This window comes from Lissotriton helveticus, chromosome 3_1 (genome assembly GCF_964261635.1).
Source record: "Lissotriton helveticus chromosome 3_1, aLisHel1.1, whole genome shotgun sequence".
NCBI classification, from domain to species: Eukaryota; Metazoa; Chordata; class Amphibia; order Caudata; family Salamandridae; genus Lissotriton; species Lissotriton helveticus.
In genome coordinates this window covers 212,671,821-212,693,018 of record NC_136061.1, presented here as the reverse complement: position 1 = coordinate 212,693,018, position 21,198 = coordinate 212,671,821, and the positions used below count along the sequence as shown (strand labels likewise).

Sequence of the window (21,198 nt, the reverse complement as noted above, 5' to 3'; positions counted from 1 at the left end):
TGGAGGATCTTTTTTCTTTCCGTAAGGCTATTAAAACTCTCTTATTTTAATCTGGTTCCTTCTTTTTAGCTGTTGTGTTTCTTGTGGCTGTTGCGTGTTACCTTGCCATGCGCCAGGACGCCCCTTAGCTGGGGCAGCTGTGCGCAGTACAAATCCACGTAACATAACATAACATAACATTTAGCCAGAGGCCAGGTAAATAGTTATATTTTTTTACCATTTGCATGGCCTGCTGCCCAAACAGTGCATAATGTTTACTATTGAGCCAGCGGCCAGGTACACATTGAAGCTTCTTTGCTATTTGCATGGCCACAGACATTTAGTAAATAATTTATCTGGTGGGCATGTAAATACCAGAGAAAATCCTTTTTTAGGCAGTCGGTGCGTGAATAGCTACCACCTATAAGTATGCTTTAAATAATAAATGCATCAAGCAGCCAATTCCTTACTATTCACTGCTGTCTTCCCCAATCACGATTCTTGGCTCAGTCCCCTTGCAGAATACCTTCCAAAACATTCTAGCCCATTCCTATCAATACCCCCTTTAACATTGTGTTCTGTCCCGTGTACTTTACTTGTGACTTAGACACTAACATATGTCTAACATTTTGTACATACATTCCTGTAATACTAAGCCAGTGTCACCTTAGGAAGGATGGATCTAATGAACAACAAAGAGTTAAAGAAGCCGTATAATTTAATTTAAGGAGATCTTTATACATTGAGCTGCTTTCAGTTTGAGATATGCATCTGTGTTCGCTTAATATTCTCTTCCTGTAATAGTAAATTCTTCTGATACCGTTTATATACTGCTGAGTCAAAACGCATTTTAGTGTGATTCATTTAGCTTCAGAAAATAGAAATGATGATCAAAAGAGATTAATTTTGCAACACAAACTGTGGCAAATGGATTTACAATCTGTACAAACTGATTAGCACATAGTCAAGATACATCAAGCATTAAAAAAAAACCAGTATGAGCTTGGAAGAGGTTGAGAGCACTTTGAGTGGGACCCCGCAAAGACACTCAGTTCTCTTACATTATAACATATTCTTGTTAACATGATTGCACTACTCACCTTCATCTCTTCAAACTGAGCATTCATCTTTTGAACTTCATTCTCGTAAGAGGCTTTTGGCAAATAAGTTACCTAAGGATAGTAAAGGGATTCAGATTGCATTATAGAACTTTGGGCTGGTTGCTCTCTCTTGAAACCTTCAGCTTTTCCTTTTATTTACAATCATCAGCCGTCCTCACCCAAAACATCAGATCCCCCTTCAGCCTCAGTTTGTCTGCACCTCCATGGATTTATGCTAGAGAAAACTACGTTCGTTCTCTCACTGTTAAATTACTTAACACACTGCTATTCCACAGACAATCAAAACATAATTTACAAAAGCTAAGATCATGTCATCCAACTGGGATCAGTGTTAGACTTGCCATAGCTCAGTAGTAGATTCATGCATTCATCATAAGAGTTAGGTTGAGGAAAATTGAATTTTGCCTTGTTATATGTGCCTACGTGTTCCCCATCCTATGTTATATGTGCATGATCGATACGCATATATCCCCCTATGATCGATTAAAGACGCAATTATAGTTGTGTCCAACGTTAATATGCTAGTTTCCAGTTCCTGTGAAAGCAACGAGTATTAGGCCTATGTTGCCAACGTTTTACATTTTGCACGTTAATTCATTGAATTGTCCCCGTTTCTAGGCCTCGAAAGGGCCCGGACACCAGATTCAAGCTCCAGTCTTCTGAACCCACTCCGAGGAGCGATGCAGCCCCCACCTGCATCCCTGACCCTTCACTTACTTCCTGCCGCGCAGCGCGGTGCCCGGCCTGGCTCTGCCTGCCTGTCTGCCAAGAATATGTTATGCCTTTAGTTATCAGTTCAGCTCTCCGTCTTCACATTCCTAAGCTACTGAACCACATAAACAGCTTCAGTTATAGTCTAGTCTTTCTGTCTCCATGCAAGAGAATTACTGTATTAATATTCATGGAAGATTCATAGCACACGCAATACATGTAGAATATATGTATGCACCAGTCTTAGTGTCAAGTAGCCTTTGCCCTGATAACTTTTAGATTCTATCAACATGTACTCCAAACACGAGATACCAGATATGCTATAGGTACATGTCGTCTTGACCTCCCAGACTTTAGTCTCCTCTTCTAGTGCAAGAGTCAGAGCCCCCAGCTCTCCCCAGATACACGTCATGGCCCGTTTGCGCGCACCACTAGGTTAAAGGTTCCAGCTGCTCAGGTAGCCCCCTCTATGTATCCGCCCATTTTATGACACTTCTGTGACGTTCTCATCACATGTCTACGTGCACGCCCTGTGCACGCCTTCTTTTCACGCCCATGTGTTCTTATCTTACGCTTGTCACTAGTTACGCCTACTGTATGTAATGTAATTGTGATGTTTTACTATATATACCTTGTACTGTTGATGAAACGTTGCAGCTGCCTTCTATGCCATTCTATTTCAGGCCGTCCCGATCCTGTCCCTTCCCTTATGCCTGAATAAAGCCCGTTCGACTCAGATTCCTCGGATCCTGCCTCTTATTTATTGAGCTATCTGTTATTATTAATATATTCAAAAATAGTACCGGTAATTAATTATTTATTTACCACAAGGTCACCTGGCCCTCTCCTTCTCAGTGGTGGGTTGAGACTTTTTATTAATCAGTGAAAGCTCATTATTCCCTCTATTGATCATTGCTCACTCATCAGAAGCCCTCCTGCATAGTGAAAGATTGTCACTCCATCTTAAACTCTCACTTTTATTTGAGCAGACTCACTCCATCTCACTTTTAGAATATCAAATCTTTAGCTACTCACTGAAGGCAGATAAAGTAAGTAACATGACAAAGTGTTAGTGGTCTACTTGTAACCTCCCAAAAAAGCACATGTATTCCTACATCGTTGGTATAAACTTGAAAATGCAGATGAAAGCACCCAATTGCATCAAACAGGATTTAAGTGGTTTTCCAAAAACACTCAAAGTTATGCCAACACAAGCAAACAAGCTGGACAGGATCAAAGTCTACTGAGGGACATTGGGTCTTGGACCTAATTTGTAAATTAGCTGTTGAGGTCTGTGTGTGATCTGGGAGTTTTCAAATACCGACATGGCCAACTCAGTTATTCATCCTTCCGAGGTCAGTAAAGTATGTACCATTTTTACTTGGTAATAATAACAGTGTATAATAATGTTCTATGGTAAAAGCTTTGGATAAAGGTGCTATATAAATAACAGATCATTAGTATCATAGTGGATCTGTCAGAGCTGGAAACTGTAGGTGGCAAGGTCACCACAGGAGGGACAACCTCTGAAGGACCCAGAGATTATATGTCTCCTGGAAAACATGAGAAAGATAGCATGACAGCATGCTGACAGTTAGATTGACAAAAGATGTCCAGAGGACATGAAGGAATACTGACGTTAAGGGGGGTGGAATGTCGGAGATGAGAAGGCTCCATACACTCATCTGTGAGTGAGTTCTAGCTCATGGGGCAACAGGCACTCTGCAAGCAGCAGCGGAATGGGATGGGGGGGCAGTTCGACGGTTGGGAATGGCAATGTTAGTTGATTTGAATTCACCAGTCACCAGTCTAATACACTCACTATTAAATCCAAGATGGTCATTAAATCGGTGCCCAATCCCGAGTTTGATCATTAGAATAAATGCAAGCACAAGCCATAGCACGTAGGGAGACCTTGAAATAAAAGACATAAAACAACAAATTAGAAAGCTGCAACGTACCTGGCTCAAAACAAACGCCAAACAAGACAAACTTCACCTACAGAACATTAACAGATTATACAAGTCTGCTATCAAAAAAGCTAAGAAAAGGTACTATTCAGACAGAATTCAAAACGCTAAATGTGCAAATAAAGAATTCTATAAAATACTCAATGAATTTCGCAAACCAAATTGCCTAGAAGGAACTCATCCTGTTACTCAAGATTTCACAGACAAAGTGGCAAATCATTACTCGGACAAAGCAGACACGTTGGAATCGTACTTAAAACAGAAACAAAGCACCAGCACTAACCCTTGTACAAAACAACAATCCAAGAATGTTCTAATCAAGCCTCTCTGTTCCTTCCAACACATCTCACATGATACATTTATGGACCTGGTCAAAGCAAGCAGGCCTGCCGGGAGCACTTCTGACCCCTGTCCTGCAAGACAATTCTTTTAACAACCTCTGCTGCCACTCCAGTAAGAAGAATCATCAACGATTCCTTAACTACTGGAATATTTCCAGAAGAACTCAAAAAGTCATACATACGCCCTATACTGAAGAAAACACACTTGGACGCGCTGAACCCTGACAACTACAGACCCATTACAAATGGACCGTTCCTGGGCAAACTGATAGGAAGAACAGCGTTCGCCCAGATGTCACAATTCATTGAAGAGAATGAGATACTTTCAGACTTCCAAACAGCATTCCGTCTGGGAAGAGGCACTGAATCTGCCCTCCTTGCCATCTGGGATGACCTAAAGAATAAAGTTGACCGCAACGGGGTTGCGGCGCTACTCCTCTTGGACCTCTCAGCTGCCTCTGACACGGTTGACCATGACACTCTGAAACAAAGACTCCATGAAGCCGGCATAGAGGGAACTGCTCTAGACTGGATCACGTCCTACCTTCGAAGTAGAACTAATGTCATCCATACCCCACCTTTCTCATCCAGTGTGACATTTCCCCTGAGGCGGAAGCCGGGGGATAGGTACTGCTCTTGATTTAAAAAAAAAACATTTTGCTACGATTTTGTCTGACTTTTATTTGCCCATTTTAAAAAACAAACTTACTTGCTGCTAAGGCCAAATCTGCCCCATCTCGAACTGCCGCTCCTCGCGTAGCAGACTACGTGCTTACGCGGTTGGTGGCAGGGGTGGACGCCATCTTGGGTGGACACCAAGGACAGCGTTCTAGCTGCTGGCTGTCTTCCCCCTCCTGGCTACTTAAATCGCGCATTTTCGGCGGCGCCTAGATTCATTTCCCCTGAGGCGGAAGCCGGGGGATAGGTACTGCTCTTGATTTTTTTTAAAAACGTTTTGCTACGATTTTGTCTGACTTTTATTTGCCCATTTTAAATAAACAAACTTACTTGCTGCTAAGGCCAAATCTGCCCCATCTCGAACCCCGCTCCTCGTGTAGCAGACTACGTGCTTACGCGGTTGGAGACAGGGGTGGACGCCATCTTGGGTGGACACCAAGGGCAGTGTTCTAGCTGCTGGCTGTCTTCCACCCTCCCTCCCCTCCTATAAATGACCCTACATACCCTTCCGCGCAGCGGGCGCGCCGGCGGCGCGCCGAAGGCAAGCCCGTCTGCGCCCGTCCGCGCCAGTACAGCGCCAAGTGCCAGGACCCCTGGTCATTTATTCCCACATCATCAGTCTAGGAGAGTTAACAGCCGTGAGTTGCTGCTGAATCTAAGGGGAAGGGTGCAGGACGACTGCTCTTGTATAAAACCAGACAAGAAAATGCCAACTGGACCTATTATCTGCCCAGCATGCCGTTCTTGCCTACCTGTCATTACATGCACTCCTATTAAGGGACTCATTAGGTCCCACTGTTTTAAGGAGGATAGGGAGGAGAATACATTCAAATGTATACTTATCATTGCCAGGTCCCTGGTTAAACATAGCACAGAATAAGCTGAATTGATTCTGGATAAAAAGGCCAAAATTGCATTTATTACAGAGACCTGGACTGATGTAATGTAATGTAAAAAAATGTATAGAGCGCAACTTACACCCAGCGGTTTCTTGGCGCTAAAGCAAAAGGAAACAGACAATCCGTGGGGCGAGAAGCGTTAATTGTAGTCATTACAAAACAAGTGGGTTTTAAGAAGGGACCTAAAATGGGTGTAGGGAGAGGCTAGTCTTAGACCTAACGGGAGAGCATTCCAGAAAGCCGGGGCAAGGAATGAGAACCTTAGTCCTCCCAGTTTTTTGCGTTTAAAGGTCGGGGCCCGAAGTAAGGCCAGATGGGAGGAGCGAAGATTGCGGGAGGGAACATATGAGTGCAGTAGTGAAGAAATAAAAGAGGGGCCTGTGCCTGCAAGGGACTTAAAAATAATGCAGCCCAGTTTGAACTTGCAGCGCTCAGAAACAGGGAGCCAGTGGAGGGATTTTAACAGAGGACGGACATGTTGGTGTCTGGGCTGATGGTAGATGCGGCATCAGGACCGGATCTAGTCAATGCAACACCAGCAGGCTATCATAGCCGTGTGTTGGACCGAGCAGGTAAAAGAGGGGGTGGCTTGCTATTATCTATCATGCTTCTATCCAGGGATCATTTCAGGCGGCGTCCTCACAGACTTATGAGGCACTGGGATTTAAGCTTTCTTTATCTAATCACTACACCTTTAAGGGCTGCCTTATATATAGACCACCCGGATCGAGATCTCTGTTCCTCGATGAGGTGGGCACCTTGTTGGAGGAAGCCCTATGCACTAAGTCATTTACCATTTTAGGAGATTTTAATTTTCATTTAGAAGGAGGCTCAGATCCGGACACTTTAGCTCTGACCGAAGCAATGTCTGACTGAAGCAATGCAGCAGGCAGCCCTCACTCAGGTGGTAAGGGGAGCCACACATACAATAGGGCATACCTTAGATGGTATTTTTACAAACAATTTAGACTTACATTTTATCCATACAGAATCCATGGCCTGGTCAGATCACTCAGTGGTGCTTTTTAACATTCAAAAGCCCCAGCAGGTCAGGGCCAGGCAGGACAGGAAGTCTGCCAAGTTATATAGACCTTGGAAAGAGCTTGATGGAAGGGCGCTGGAGGATCAGCTAACATCCTCTATATTTACACTACCTACTGATGTTAATGAAGCCGCTGGAAAGTACACAGACTGGATAGACTAAGCATGTACTATTTTAGCTCAGCCCAAACTCTGTCACCCTACTCGTACTATACCATCTGCTCCTTGGTTTACTCAGGAGCTACGAGACCATAAAGTGATCTGTAAAAAACGAGAACGCGCCTGGCGCTCAGACTACCTGCAGGTAGATAAAATTAAACTTAAAGCCAGTCAAAGGATCTACAAAGAAATGATCAGGAAGGCTAAAAGTACTTACGTTTCTGATCGGATTGAGGGAGCCAAAAATTCTACCAGAGAACTTTTTGACACAGTTGCCAGTTTGGTTACCCCCAAATCAGCGACTATTCCCTCAAGCTTTGAACTTTGTGAGACCCTCGCCAAGTTCTTTTTAAACAAAGTGGAACTGATTTTCTCAGAATTGGAACATCAAGTGGGGCTGTCTCTCCTTGAAGGGACTCTCAGGACCACTTCGGAAAAATCACACACGGCGATATTCGCCGTTTTTGTCCTGTGAATTCGGATGAGATAAAAAATTTGCTTCAGGCATCGAAATCAGGTTCGCCTCAAAATCCATGCCCAGCTTCAGTGGCAAAATTGGCAGCTATCCCCATCTCATGTATTCTGACGGAGGTATTCAATCAGATGTTTGTCATCGGAGAATATCCAACTTGCTGGAAACGAGTCTCGATTGCCCCACTGTTTAAAAAACCAGCACTCGACATCTCAGACCCTAATAGCTTTCGGCCCATAGCCAGGTTACCACTTCCGGCCAAACTCATTGAGAAAGTCATGAATGTACAGCTATGCGACTTTCTCAGATCTTCTCAGTGTTTGGATTTAGCCCAACACGGGTTTAGGGAAGGCCACAGCACCGAGACTGCCCTGATCAAGTCCACGGAAGAGATCAGGAAGGCGCTGGATGCAGGAGGACGGGCAGCTCTGGTTCTCCTCGATCTTTCCGCGGCCTTCGATACGGTCCATCATAGCATTTTGGTGGATCGTTTAGAAGGCTGCGGAATTCAGGGGACAGCCCTAAGCTTACTGAAGTCCTTCCTAGCCGATAGGGTCCAGGTGGTGGCTTTGGGAGATTTTGAATATAGACCTTTTAAACTCCCAGGGTGGGTCCCTCAGGCCTCCTCCCTCAGCCCCACCTTATTTAATATTTACGTTTCTTCCCTCGGCCCGGTGATTCGGTCATTTGGATTTGACTTAACATCCTACGCAGATGATACACCAATTGTGGTATCTCTGCTCCCGGGGAGAGAAGAAGGAATAGCGGCTAGGTTCCAGGACTTTATGTCGGCAGTGAGCTCATGGATGGCGGGTAATTGTCTTATATTGAACTCCTCTAAAACTGAGGTTCTTCTTTTCGGTGCTGATATTAGCTTCTGGAGTCCCAAATGGTGGCCCCCTGATATGGGCACCCCACCCATTCCAGCAACGAAAGTAAAGAACCTAGGAGTTTTTATGGACAGCCAGCTCTCTTTTAAACCACAGGTCAATGCTTTAACATCTTCCATTCATTGGATTATGAAAACCATCAGGAAAGTTCTCCCTTTTTTTTATCAGACAGTAGCAGGAAAACGGTGGTGACAGCACTTGTGCTGTCCCGCCTTGATTACTGCAACAGTCTGTTTTTGCAAGCCCAGCAAGGTCTACTCAATAAACTACAGACCCTGCAAAATGCAGCTGTTCAATTAATCACTGGTTTGCCCAAGTTTGCACCGGTTGCACAGGAACTGAGAAAATTGCACTGGCTCCCGGTACGCAAGCGGATTATGTTTAAATCGTTGTGTATGGTGTATAAGGCAGTGAATGGATTAGGTCCATCCTTTCTCCAACAACACTTTCAACGATACACTCCTAGTAGACAGCTAAGGTCGGCAAATAAAGTGCTAGTCAAGACCTGTAGGATCAGGAAAGCACGATAGGGTGGTCGTAGTTTCATCACTGGAGCCTCAACCATCTGGAACAAATTACCCCTGGCCTTGAAACAAAGTACTACTTTGATGGCCTTCAGGAAAAACATTAAAACATGGCTTTGGGGGCGTGGTCTCGGCTCCACTCAAGATGGCCGCTTATGTTTGGTGCTCCGCCACACGGGGATGACCTACTATCCCTTCCTGCACCTTTCCTCCAGCAATTTTCCTGCAAACGCGGTGTAACGGCGTCGGAACTCCCGGAGCAGATCCTGTGCCGATTTGGGTGTCAGCGCTGCAGTCCTTGCATTACTATGTGCCTTTGTCCTCTGAGCGTCACAGGAGCTCCGTGCGGCCGCCATTTCAGTTCTACCCGCGGCTGACTGGAAAGCTGCGTCGTCATCAGAGCATTTTTATCTGCTGGCCCCGCGCTTCTCCTGACGCCTCCCTGGCAGTTTACTGATACAGCGCTGGGACCCCTTTGCACTCTTCTGCATTATTTCGTTAAAGTGGTAAGCCTGTCATCTTGCTTTTAATCACAATGCCTCTCCTCAGATGCTTATTGCCGCCATTTTAAACCTGCAACTTTCAGCTTTCCCTGCCTCCTGTTATGATTTTTGACCTATTACGATGCCTTGCTGACTTTTCCACAGCTTTATGGAACCCCTGCTGTAACTTGGTGATTGTGCTGCCTCCTCTCAATATTTTCAATGCCTGCTTCCTTATATGTCCAGCCACCTGCTTTATGGATTCCCTGCTGTGACTTGATGATACTGCTGCTTCCTTTCAATATCTTCAGTACCTGCCTCTTTATGTATCCAGCCAACTGCGTTATGAAGTCCCTGCTGTGACTTGGTGATATTGCTGCTTCATTTCAATATCTTTGACGCTTGCCTTTTCGCCTGCCTTTTCATGTGTCAAACCACCTGCTCTGTGAAGTCCCTGCTGTGACTTGGTGATTCTGCTGCCTCATTTTAATATCTTCATTGCCTACCTCTTTATGTATCAAGCCATATTTGAATTCTCTTCTCCTCCACGCTAATGGATTGGCGCCATCATACTTCATAATATTCACAATGCAGTATTCAGAATTCACTTTTGTTGCCATTTTCCCCCCTTATGGCTCTGCTGTATTCCATTCAGAGGTGGCTTAGTTTTTCTCTTTTATGCCATTCGTAGCCTTGCCTCCTTCAGTTCCCTCCTACTGTGGCTATTGCCCTTTATGCCATTTTCTACTTCCACTTCTATGGGCAAGTTGCGTAAACCTAATTTAATTTTTCCTTCCTTGAAGTCTTCACAGTGTACGACTTCCTCACCTTCCTCCGGTGCGTCTCCTCCTGCATTTCCAATGGCGGGTGTTAACTCCAATCGTTCCTCTTCGGCACAGATGACCCCTTCCAAGTCCTCATCCTCTACTGCTGTATCTTCGAAGCGCCCCAAGAATGACCCTCCATCTCTGGACAAGTCGGCATCTTCTATTTCTATGGAACTTATTCTGGAGGGGATTCGCGCGTTGCGCCCTTTCATTGAAAATACCAATAATGATATGCAGATTTTGAAGGAGAAGTGGTCTTCTATGGATAGTAGAATTTCTTCTGTTGAACAACAGGTAGTGGAACTTCCATCTCATGCTCAGCGCATCTCTTTGTTGGAAAAGTCAGTCTTAGCTTTGCGTCAACACACTGAGGATTTGGAAAATAGAAATAGAAGGAACAACCTTCGTATTTACGGACTTCCGGAATCTTTGGAAGGGGGTGACCCTGTTGCATTTTTCACCTCCTTTCTTCCTAAGCTTTTGGATATGCCTGCTTCCACCTCTCTCTCCATTCAGAGAGCTCATAGACTGGGCCCAAGAGACTCTACCTCGTCCAAGCCATGTGGAGTTATTATTTTGTTTCTAAAATTCACTGATCTTCTTTTAGTTCTTTCTGCAGCCCGTGCTAAGCGCAATATTTCCTGGTTGGGTTCCAGGGTGTTCCTAGCTCAAGCTGTCTCCACTGCCACTGCTGCAAGACGGAAAGAATTTCTTAACCTCCGTGCTCCTCTACGTTCTCTGGGCGCCCGATATGGATTGTTTCATCCTTGTCTCTTTAAGGTTACCCACCAGAATCAGACTTGGACCTTTCAAGACCCTAACGAACTCAAGAATTTCATCCTCATGCATTCTAATGGCGGCATGGATACCTCTTCTCCCCCAACGGGTTGAAGGACTGCTCTCTTCAGCTTTTGGTTGATTCAGTGTTCCTTCGTGTCATTCTATTGCCCTCTGTTCTCATCTTGTGTGATTTCCTGTCCTATTTTGTCTCCTCTTCCCTATGGTACTTCTTGATGACCACCAACATAATATGTTCCCTGTCTTTTTGCTCCCTGTAATGGTGTTCACTTCCTTTCCCTAATAATTCTTTCCCTAATATTGTCTTCTGTTTTTATTTCCCGTTTGCAGGTCCTGAAGTTCTCCTCTTCATTCGTGCAGTTGTGTATTTTTCTCCTGCATTTCCTTCCCCTGTTCTGGTGGAGTTTCCCTTCCCTCGTGCGGCTCGTCTTGTTCGGTGTCGCCATTGCCCCGTCTCCTGTTTGTTTCTCCCCCTTCAGGTATGCCTTCTTCAGTCGTCCTTATGGATTTGTACTGTCTCTTCTACTTTTTCTTTCTTCCTTCCCCTCATTTCCTTTCTTCTTCCTTCCTCTTCCTCTAGCTTTGCTCTTCCTAAGTTCCATCACTCAGTTCTGTATGCTCTACCTTCTTCTTTTGAGTACTTCACTTCTCTTCTCCTTGCATTTCTCTTTTCCTGCTTTTCTCTTTCATTTTTCATCATTGTTCCTCTTTTTTAGTCTGATGTTCTTGGCATGCTTTTTGCCTAGTTGTATTACTCCTGTTGTTTTCAGGTTTTTGCTATACTATGTTTTTATATTTGATAATTTAGAGTTATTTCATGGAATGTGAAAGGTTTTGTTAACCCTATCAAGAGACAAAGAATTCTTTCCCATTTGTCTCCCTACAACCCGGATATTGTCCTTTTACAGGAAACCCACCTTAATGATGTGGAATCCCTTAAATTGAAGCGGAATTGAGTGGGCACCGTTTTGTTTTCACCGTCTCTGGACAAGAAAAATGGGGTTGCTATTTTAATTCATAAGAAGTTAAAATGTACAGTTTTACTTGAAGAAAAGGATGATGCGGGGCTGTGGGTTTTGGTCAAATTGTTGCTTGATTCCATTCAGCTCACCATTTTTAATGTTTATGGTCCCACTCAACCTGATTGCCTCTTTTGGCCCTCCATTACCAGCAAATGTATACAACATAAGGATGACTTTTTTTCTTTTAGGCGGGGACTGTAACCAAGTGGTTGATCCGTTTCTTGACCGTAAATCTACTGTGTGCTTTGTCCCTCACAAACCTCACAAGCAATTTTTAGACACTCTCTCTCAGGCTACTCTATCGGATTCCTGGAGACTTACCCATCCAGACACGCTTGATTATTCTTTTTTCTCCCATCCTCACTCATCTTCTTCTAGATTAGATTACATCTTTCTCTCACACTCCCTTACTCAAACTCTTCTCTCTTCCTCTATTGAACCCATTGTGATTTCTGACCATGCACCTGTTGTCACAGACTTTGATCTCCTCCCCCCTTGCTCTAAGTCATCCCGTTGGCGTTTCAACTCCTCACTCCTCACTGACCCTGTCTTTTCTTCCTCCTTTCGTACTTTCTCTGATGAGTTCTTTCTTATCAATTCTACCCCTGATATCCCTTTTCATACTCTTTGGGACACTTTCAAGGCTTCTGCAAGAGGATTCATTATTGATTTCGTTTCTCGGAAAAAGAAACAATTTCTTCAGAAACGCAAACACTCCCTCGCTCATATAAAAAAATTAGAGCATCAATTTTATACTTCTTCTGCTTCATGTATGTCCCCTGAACTTCTCCGGGCGAAAACTGCCTTTAATAAGCTATCTATGGATAATGCTTCTTCCATACTCCTACGCAGTACCGCACGTTATTATGGTGGTCGTAATAAATCAGGCAAACTCTTAGCTAACTATCTCAAGTCTCGCAAAGAACGAACGTCCATTGAGGCCATTTTTTCTTCCGAAAATACCCTTCTCCACTCAACTGAGCAGATCCTCACTCAATTTCGGCTCTTTTATCAGCAACTCTATACTCCGGAATCTCCTCCCTCTCCATCTTTGCTTCAGTCCTATTTTGAAACACTTCCTAAACCCTCTTTCCCTGATCTTGATTTCTCTTCCCTTGATCTAGATCTTACTCTTCAGGAACTTTCTGCTGCTTTATCTTCCTTGACTAAGGGTAAGACTCCCGGCCCTGATGGCCTCCCGGTTGAATTTTATTTACATTTTTCTGATCTTCTTCTTCCCAAGCTGTTAACTCTTTTTCGATCTGTTGTCTCCTCTGGTTCGGCTGCCGGTTCCTTTCAAGACGCCACCATTTGTCTGATTCCAAAGGACGGCCGTGATCCCAAATTTTGTAAGAATTATCGCCCCATATCACTTGTTAATGTTGATTACAAATTGTTTGCCAAATTACTTGCGCTACGTCTCGACTCCTTTATGCCCTCTATTATTGGTAAAGAACAATGTGGTTTTATTAAAGGTCGGCTGACTTCCGATAATTCGCGCCTCTTTCTCAATGTTTTAAATAAAGCTTCCTCCTTGTCTTTTCCTTTGGCCGCTATCTCAGTTGATGCTGAGAAGGCATTTGATCAAGTTGATTGGTGCTTTCTCTTTGCAGCCCTCAATTGGCATGGCTTTGGCCCCAAATTTATTTCGCTTGATTCCTTATTGTATTCTTCCCCTAAGGCCTCAGTCCTTGTCAATGGTCACCTGTCCTCCTCTTTCACCCTGCGCCGAGGGGTCCGTCAAGGTTGTCCTCTTTCTCCTCTCCTTTTTGTTTTAGCTCTTGAGCCTTTCTTAATTTCCATTCGTCGGAATCCCTCTATCTCTGGCTTTCCCTATGGTGACCAGCAACTGAAACTCTCAGCGTATGCTGATGACATTCTTTTATTTGTCTCACATCCTGATTCATCTATTCCTCCTTTATTATCTGAATTTGAAGCATTTTCCCTTGTCTCGGGTTATAAGATTAATTCGGACAAGACTGAAATTCTCCCACTTAACAAATTCTGTCTCCCTCACCACTTTTCTGCCACTGGTTTTGTCTGGAATACTTCTAAAATTAAATCTCTTGGGATTTGGTTCTCCAACTCCATTTCTTCTTCTGTTAAATTAAATATGTCTGCTGTTCTAGCTCGCATTGATAAGTCCTTCTCTTCTTGGAATCCCCTTTTCCTCTCATGGTGGGGTAGACTTGACTCTATTAAAATGATGATTGCCCCTATTCTCATTTACATTTTTTCCATGTTACCCGTCCACATTCCTGCCCTATACTTCAAACGCCTCGATTCCTCTCTCTCCAAATTTTTATGGAGGAATAAAAAAGCTAGAATTTCTCTTCATTTTATTCGCAAATCTAAGGCGAATGGTGGAGTTAATTTCCCAGACCTTCGGCTGTATCATAAATCCTTTTCTCTTCGTCAGGCCTCTCGCTGGTTGTCGACCGATGCTTCCCCTTTCGCTCCCTTATGGCTCTCCATTGAAAAAGCTTTACTATTTCCTTTTTCATTTGAGGAGTTCCTTCACTTTTCCTCCAAATCCCCATTCTCTTCCCTTCCGCTTTTTAAGCACTCTTCTTCTCTTCTTCGTCCCCTTTGCTCTCCGTCTACTATTTCGCGTGAGTCGTTTCTGCAACAACCCATTTGGTATAACTCCCTTATTCTTATTAATAGCAGACCGATTTGTTGGTCTCCTTGGCGACAAAAGGGCATTATTTGGATTCATCAACTCTTTGATGGACTAGTTCCCTGCTCTTTCCCTCAATTTCAAATTCGATTCTCTTGTCCTCGCTCCTTTTTGCATAAATATACTCTTCTGATGGAAGCTATTCTTGATCGTTACTACTCGTTACCTTCGTCGCCTCCTGATCTCCCTTTCTCTTCTCTATTGCTGTTACTCTCTTCTATTCCCAAAGCTTCCGCCATTTATAAATACTTTTCTGCCCCTAATCCGGAACGCCCCAAATCTAAAATTGAGCTCTCCTGGGAATCTGATTTGGGCTGTGTTTGGTCTATCTCCCTTTGGGACAAAATTTGGTTCAAGTCCTTGAAGGTCTCTCGTTCTGCTTCACTTACACAGTCTCTCTTTTTTCTATATCACAGACTCTACCTTTCTCCACTTGCTCTTTCCCGTTTCTCTCCCTCTACTTCCTCTGCTTGCTGGTCATGTAATGCTCCTGTTGCTGATCTTTTGCACATGTTCTTTTACTGTCCTTCGGTTTCTGCTCTATGGGCCCAAGTCTGGTCTTGTGTCTCTTGTATTTTCTCAATCTCTGTCCCTTTTTCTCCCCCTCTTCTGTTCTTAGGTAGCCTATCTGATATTCTTACTCTTCCTTCTCCCTCTGCTGGTCTCTTTGACCTCATGCTTGCACTTGTCTTTCAACACATTTCTTCTAATTGGAAATCTCTCACATCTGTTTCTATGCAACACTGGTGGAATTCTCTGTGTCATTTTCACAGACTAGATGTTTCCTTCGCCTCCTCCTGCAAACCTCTTCGCAATGTGGAACTCTACTGGCTCCCACTCACTGTTTACCTGGATCGATCTGCTGTTATGAACCGGCCAGCACCCACCATGCATTACCAGTACTGATCAATAAATTTCACCTTACATGCTATAACTATGAAGATGACACGCAAATACTCCTTCAACTGGAATGCCCCAAAGACATTGGAAAATCACCAATTTTCAGCTGTCTCAGAGCCGTGGATCAGTGGATGACCTGGAGCCATCTCAAATTGAATGCTTCAAGAACTGAAATACTCACGTGTGGCGATTGGAAACATTACAACCCGCCTGCCGAATGGCCTGATGAACTGGTATCACTGCCTAAAGTATCGAAGGGAGTAAGAAACCTCGGAATGACCATGGACTCCAAGCTGCGACTAATTTTCCCTCATTTGGGATTTCCACACAAAGTCCAAGTTATCATCTCGCTTGTTCTGTCCAAACTCGATTACGCCAATAGCCTCTACCACGGATCACCTTTAATGACCATGGAAAGACTACGACGGATTCAGAACTCGGCTGCCAGACTACTCTTGCATATCAAACCTCAAGACCACATCTCCCCTGCCTTGAAAGCCCTGCATTGCTTACCGGTTGCCAGAAGATCCACGTTCAAGCTGCTTTGTATCACCCACAAAGCAATGCTTGGAATGGGACCACTCTTCATCAGGAATAAAATCACCAAACACATTCAACAAAGGAACATCTAAAGGAGCATCTCGCCTCAAAATCCCACCATACAAGAAAAAAACGATGGGTGGCACATCCTTCTCTGTTCAAGCAGCCAAACTACGGAACTCTTTACCCCCCAACATAAGGTCCACCGACAACCACCTTATCTTCAGAAAACTACTCAAGATTTGGCTCTTCCCCACATAAGCACCATATGCATACAGACATTTACAGCATAACCCTCGGTATACAAGCATTTTTTTCACTATAGATATGTACCTATCTTTGTGTATTACTTTGTATAAACATGTAACATAATTATGTTGTTGAGAGAAAAAAAATAATAATAATAAATAAATAAAAATCATCTTTGGTCTACTTCCATTTTGCATCTATGTACCTTCCATGTACTTGGATCTGTGTGTCTGTTACTTTTCTCCTGAAAAAGCATATCCAATCCACTACCCTATTTCTCATACTGTGCCTCTATCAATATCTTTAATCTACATATACTTACCTCCTTTATGTATCTATATACTTTCAATGTAATTATGGATCTATATATTTATCACGTTCTTCTAATTTAGTATTTCCAATGTACTACCCTATTTCTCAGCCTATACTTCGCTCAATATATCCTCTAGCCCAACCTTCTGGCTCATCTCAAACTTCTTCTACTACTCCTTCCAATACACTACCCTATCTCTCATCCTATACATCTATCAATATATCCTCTACATCCACTCTCCCATTTATCCCAAACCCCATACCACTACTATGATTGCCAAAATAACCCTTTCTAGACTCTCTCCTACTCTAATGTTAATGTTAATGGTAATGGGTATTTATTAAGCGCACTTACACCGGGTGGCTTCATGGCGCTAACCAGAGAACAGAAAAGAAAAAACTAAAGGCGAACTGAGCAAACCACAACTGTCAATTATCCCACATTATAGGCTAGATGAAACAGCCATGTCTTGAGGAGCCTCCTGAACTGCATAATGTCAGTACAGGATCGAATTTCCAAAGGAAACGAGTTCCATAATTTGGGTACCAGAACCGCAAAACGGCGGCCCCCCTGACGCACCCGTTTGAACTTGGGTACAGAAAGCAGACAGAGGTGAGTTGAGCGAAGAGTCCGGTTTGGCACATATCTAGGTAACAGGTTAGTGATGAAAGCAGGGCTTTTCGCATACAGGGCCTTAAACACAGTGCAGCCTGTTTTGAAAACACATCGCTGGAAGATGGGAAGCCAATGGAGTTTCTGAAGCGCTGAGCTGATTGGTTGCCATCTGGGCTGGCGCATGAGCAACCTAGCTGCCTGGTTTTGAACCAGCTGTAATCGCTTAAATAAGTATTTTGGCATCCCTAAGTATACAGAGTTCGCATAATCCAAATGTGATATTACCGTAGCCATGAGAATCCAGACCAGAGCGTCCTGAGTAAAAAATCGATGGATTTTCCTGATCTTTCTCATCTGAAAGAAGCATTTTGATATCACACTGCCCACCTGAGTTTTTAATGTTAAATCCTTGTCCATAAAAACCCCCAGCGTTTTAGCTGAGCTAGAAGGAGAAGGAGATGGGCCAAGCTCCATGGGCCAGTAACGAGGACCCCAGAATTTGCCACTGTCCCCGGTCAAGACAAGCTCTGTCTTGCCCGGGTTAAGTTTCAGATGGTTACAATCTATCCACTGCTGTATAAACAGCAATGTTTCATGGAACTCCGCCACTGAGCGATCGGAACCATCCATCTCAAGGACCAACTGCAGATCATCTGCATAATTAAAAACTGTCACATTTCTCAACATCAGAGATCGAATCAGAGGAGAAATATAGATGTTAAATAAGTGCGGTGACAGTGCTGAGCCCTGAGGAACCCCACAAGTGATTATGTGCGGGGAAGCAAGGTAAGGCCCTTGGCGGACTGCCTGAGACCTGTCACTTAGAAAAGATGACAGCCACCTGGCAGCCGCCCCTGGACGCCTGCCAGTTCGACACGGCTGACCAATATTGCATGGTCAACCGTGGGGAGCCCCTATCCACATGTTCTCTAAGAGTATCCATTACTGCCACTATAACTGCTTCTGTCGAATGAGCTGGGCGGAAGCCCGCCTGGTGGGGGTCAAGATAGCCCGACTGCTCCAAAAAATCAGATAGGCAGTTTGCTACATGGGTTTCCAATAGCTTTGCCACAAAAGGTAACAAAGAGATCGGGCGATAATTGGATAGCAGTTTAGGATCTGCCCCAAGTTTTTTCAATAAGGGGACAACTATGGCCTTCTTAAAGGCCAGGGGGACTTCTCCCTCAATAAGAGACTCATTCATTAAGGCTAGTATAGGACCAGGAAAAGCCAAAAAACAGTCCCTGAGAACATGCGGCGGACAAAAGTCAGAAGCACCAGACTTGACCTTCACTAGAAGCTTATGGAAGGTTTCTAGGTCAATATTAGGGAATTGGCTTATCACCTGAGTGTTTTTAAGATGGTCATCAACACTAGGTGCAGCGAGACATTTAGGAATGTTATTTTTAATAGTAATGATTTTGTCAATGAAGTAATCTACCCCTCCTTGCATCATCTGACACCTCTTTTACTATACCGATCCCCTAAAACAAACCTTTCTAAACTCTTCCCTCTGAGTCCTCCCCTCCAAAACTCCTTTTTACTCATCCAAAAGCCTCCTCCTACTGCTAAGACCTAAAAAATTTAAAATAAAGAAAAATAAAAATCCTTTACTCTTTTATCATCCTTTTCAATTGAAATTAACAGGCTAACATGTTCACTTCTCAAATTCCATATTAAACTATACTAATATACGACCCAAATAACTGAATAACATAACCACTACTCAAATTACTTCATATTTTTTTACTATACTAATTTTCAACAGTAATCCTTTATAGGTTCCGGAGTGGCGTGCTACTCGCCAGAAAAGCGCTTCAACACCTATCAGGGGCAACAAGTGCTATATTAATGCATATCTTTCTTCCCCTTTTATCCCTCCGCTATCCGTCACACTCCAATTAACTGACTAATATCCACCACTGTAATTACTTCATATTTCACCATATTAATTCACAACTAATCCTTTGTAGGCTTCCTAAATAACATGTGTCAACAGGCACTATATAAACACAAACCTTTGTCCTCCTCTATCCTTCTGTTATCATTCTAAATCCAATTACCTGACTGACCTATCCACCACTTAAAATGTACTTGCATGTTTCACTACACTAATACAACACTAATCCTCTATGGGTCCCGGGTAGGGTGCTACTCGCCGAAAAAGCGATTTGACGCCTCGTCAGGGGTAGTAAGCACTATATAAATGTAATTACAATACAATACAATACATCTGGAAGGTAACCTTTACAAAGAACTAAACACATATGGCTACAACATGGTTACCCACTTTGGTTATGCATCAGACTTCAGAGGGGTGGGTAAACTTGTAAATTAGACTATACCGTGCATCCCTCAGAGGGTATGGCATGATCAAGGGGGGATGATTGGGGTACAGTCAGGGAATGAGATGGTAATACATTAAATCTTTGCTCCGTTTATATCCCACTAAGACTTCATGCACAGATACTACCAGACCTAGGCTCCTTACTGTTACAGCTAACCCTTAGATTGCTTGTCCTTGGGTCAACCTCAATGCTGTCATCAGTGAGGGCTGGGGCAGGGGATGGACGGGGTTGCATGCCAGCCTGGGCCCCCAGCCAGGGTTTCTCACCGCGCTAGGCCTCATGAACATATGGCAAGCTCAGCACCGCATGCATAAACAGTATACATATAACTCGGAAGCCCACAGGAGCTTCTCTCAAAAAGACTACCTAATGACACAGCACAGGAAATTCACTGGGACCAAACACCTGGCTAGAGGTATCTCAGACCACTCCCCACTATGGTCCGAACTACAAAGGAGGGGACAGGCACAATAGATAGGCGCCTTTGATCCCTGGTACTGAAAGAATAAATACCAAAAACTCCATAAAGGTACCGAACCCTACTTTAAGGAGAATGCAGGTTCGGTGTGATCCGAATCCATCCTGTGTGAGGTTTATAAAACTGTGGTGGGAAGGCAATTAATAGGGCTAATTGTTGGTGAAAATCCTACTTTAAGACAAAATCCTAACTAAAGACAAAATCCTAATTTAGGACAAAATCCTAATTTAAGACAAAATCCTAATTTAGGACAAAATCCTAATTTAAGACAAAATCCTAATTTAAGACAAAATCCTAATTTAAGACTACTAAATGCATTCTGAGAATACCAAAAGTAGTAAGTTTAGAATTTTGTCGTAAGTTAGTTCTGTGAATCGGCCCCTATGACAAGGAGGGCAGAATGGGGGAGGCAACTGCATTCTTGAGTTAGAAAAACACTCTAACAGAACTGACCCCACAATGAGGCAGTGACATACTCAAGGCAGTGGAGTGACTGAAGGGGTTCACTGCATGGGACATGATGGAAATTTCACAACTTGGTGACCTATAGTAGTGGGGAGGAGGGGGTGATGTTAACCCTTTTGACAACCTGAGAGAGTTCTACCAAATGCCAAGCACAGAAACATTTCCCTGCATCCAAGCGAGGCAAGTCTTGTGAGCTTGCGTGCCACGAGGCCACAATCTTGCTGAGGCAGCTCACCTTGAGGACAGAATACTAGCTGACTGTATGACCAAGGGCACAACCTCCTTAATATACAAAAAATACTGAACAATTCCCCAGATGTCCTGCACAAACTCAAAGTTGACCGGGAAAGGGACATGGAGGACCTAGAGGAGGAAGAGTGGGAGGAAGCTCTTGGAGGCCCCAGAAAGATAGCCATTATTGCAAGGTTTTGGCTCATCCAGCTCGGGACACAGTGCCTACTATTCCCAAACAGCTTTGCAGTGGATGGGGAGGGGTACCTAGCAAATGTGCATCAGGGAGTAAGGGCATGCAGACACCTTTTTCCATACAGTGTGTCTTTGGGAGGGGTTAGTACACTACATAGCGCAGTTGACTAGTATTCTTCTAGCCACGATGGCAAAACGGCTTGTACCGAATATATGGGGGATGGGGAAGAAGAAACAATATCAAATTTAAATTTCAATTTGTGGATTTCA

At 43.8% G+C, this 21,198-nt stretch overlaps 1 protein-coding gene across 1 annotated transcript in view; it reads right to left on the bottom strand.

Annotated features, from left to right (window-relative positions):
- LOC144824482 (uncharacterized) overlaps nt 1-21,198 on the bottom strand; it is a 695,244-nt gene that overhangs the window by 154,978 nt on the left and 519,068 nt on the right. The window contains exon 13 of the mRNA XM_078683566.1: nt 1,080-1,151. Within this exon, the coding sequence (XP_078539692.1) occupies nt 1,080-1,151 (72 nt within the window). The remainder of the gene's footprint in view (nt 1-1,079; nt 1,152-21,198) is intronic.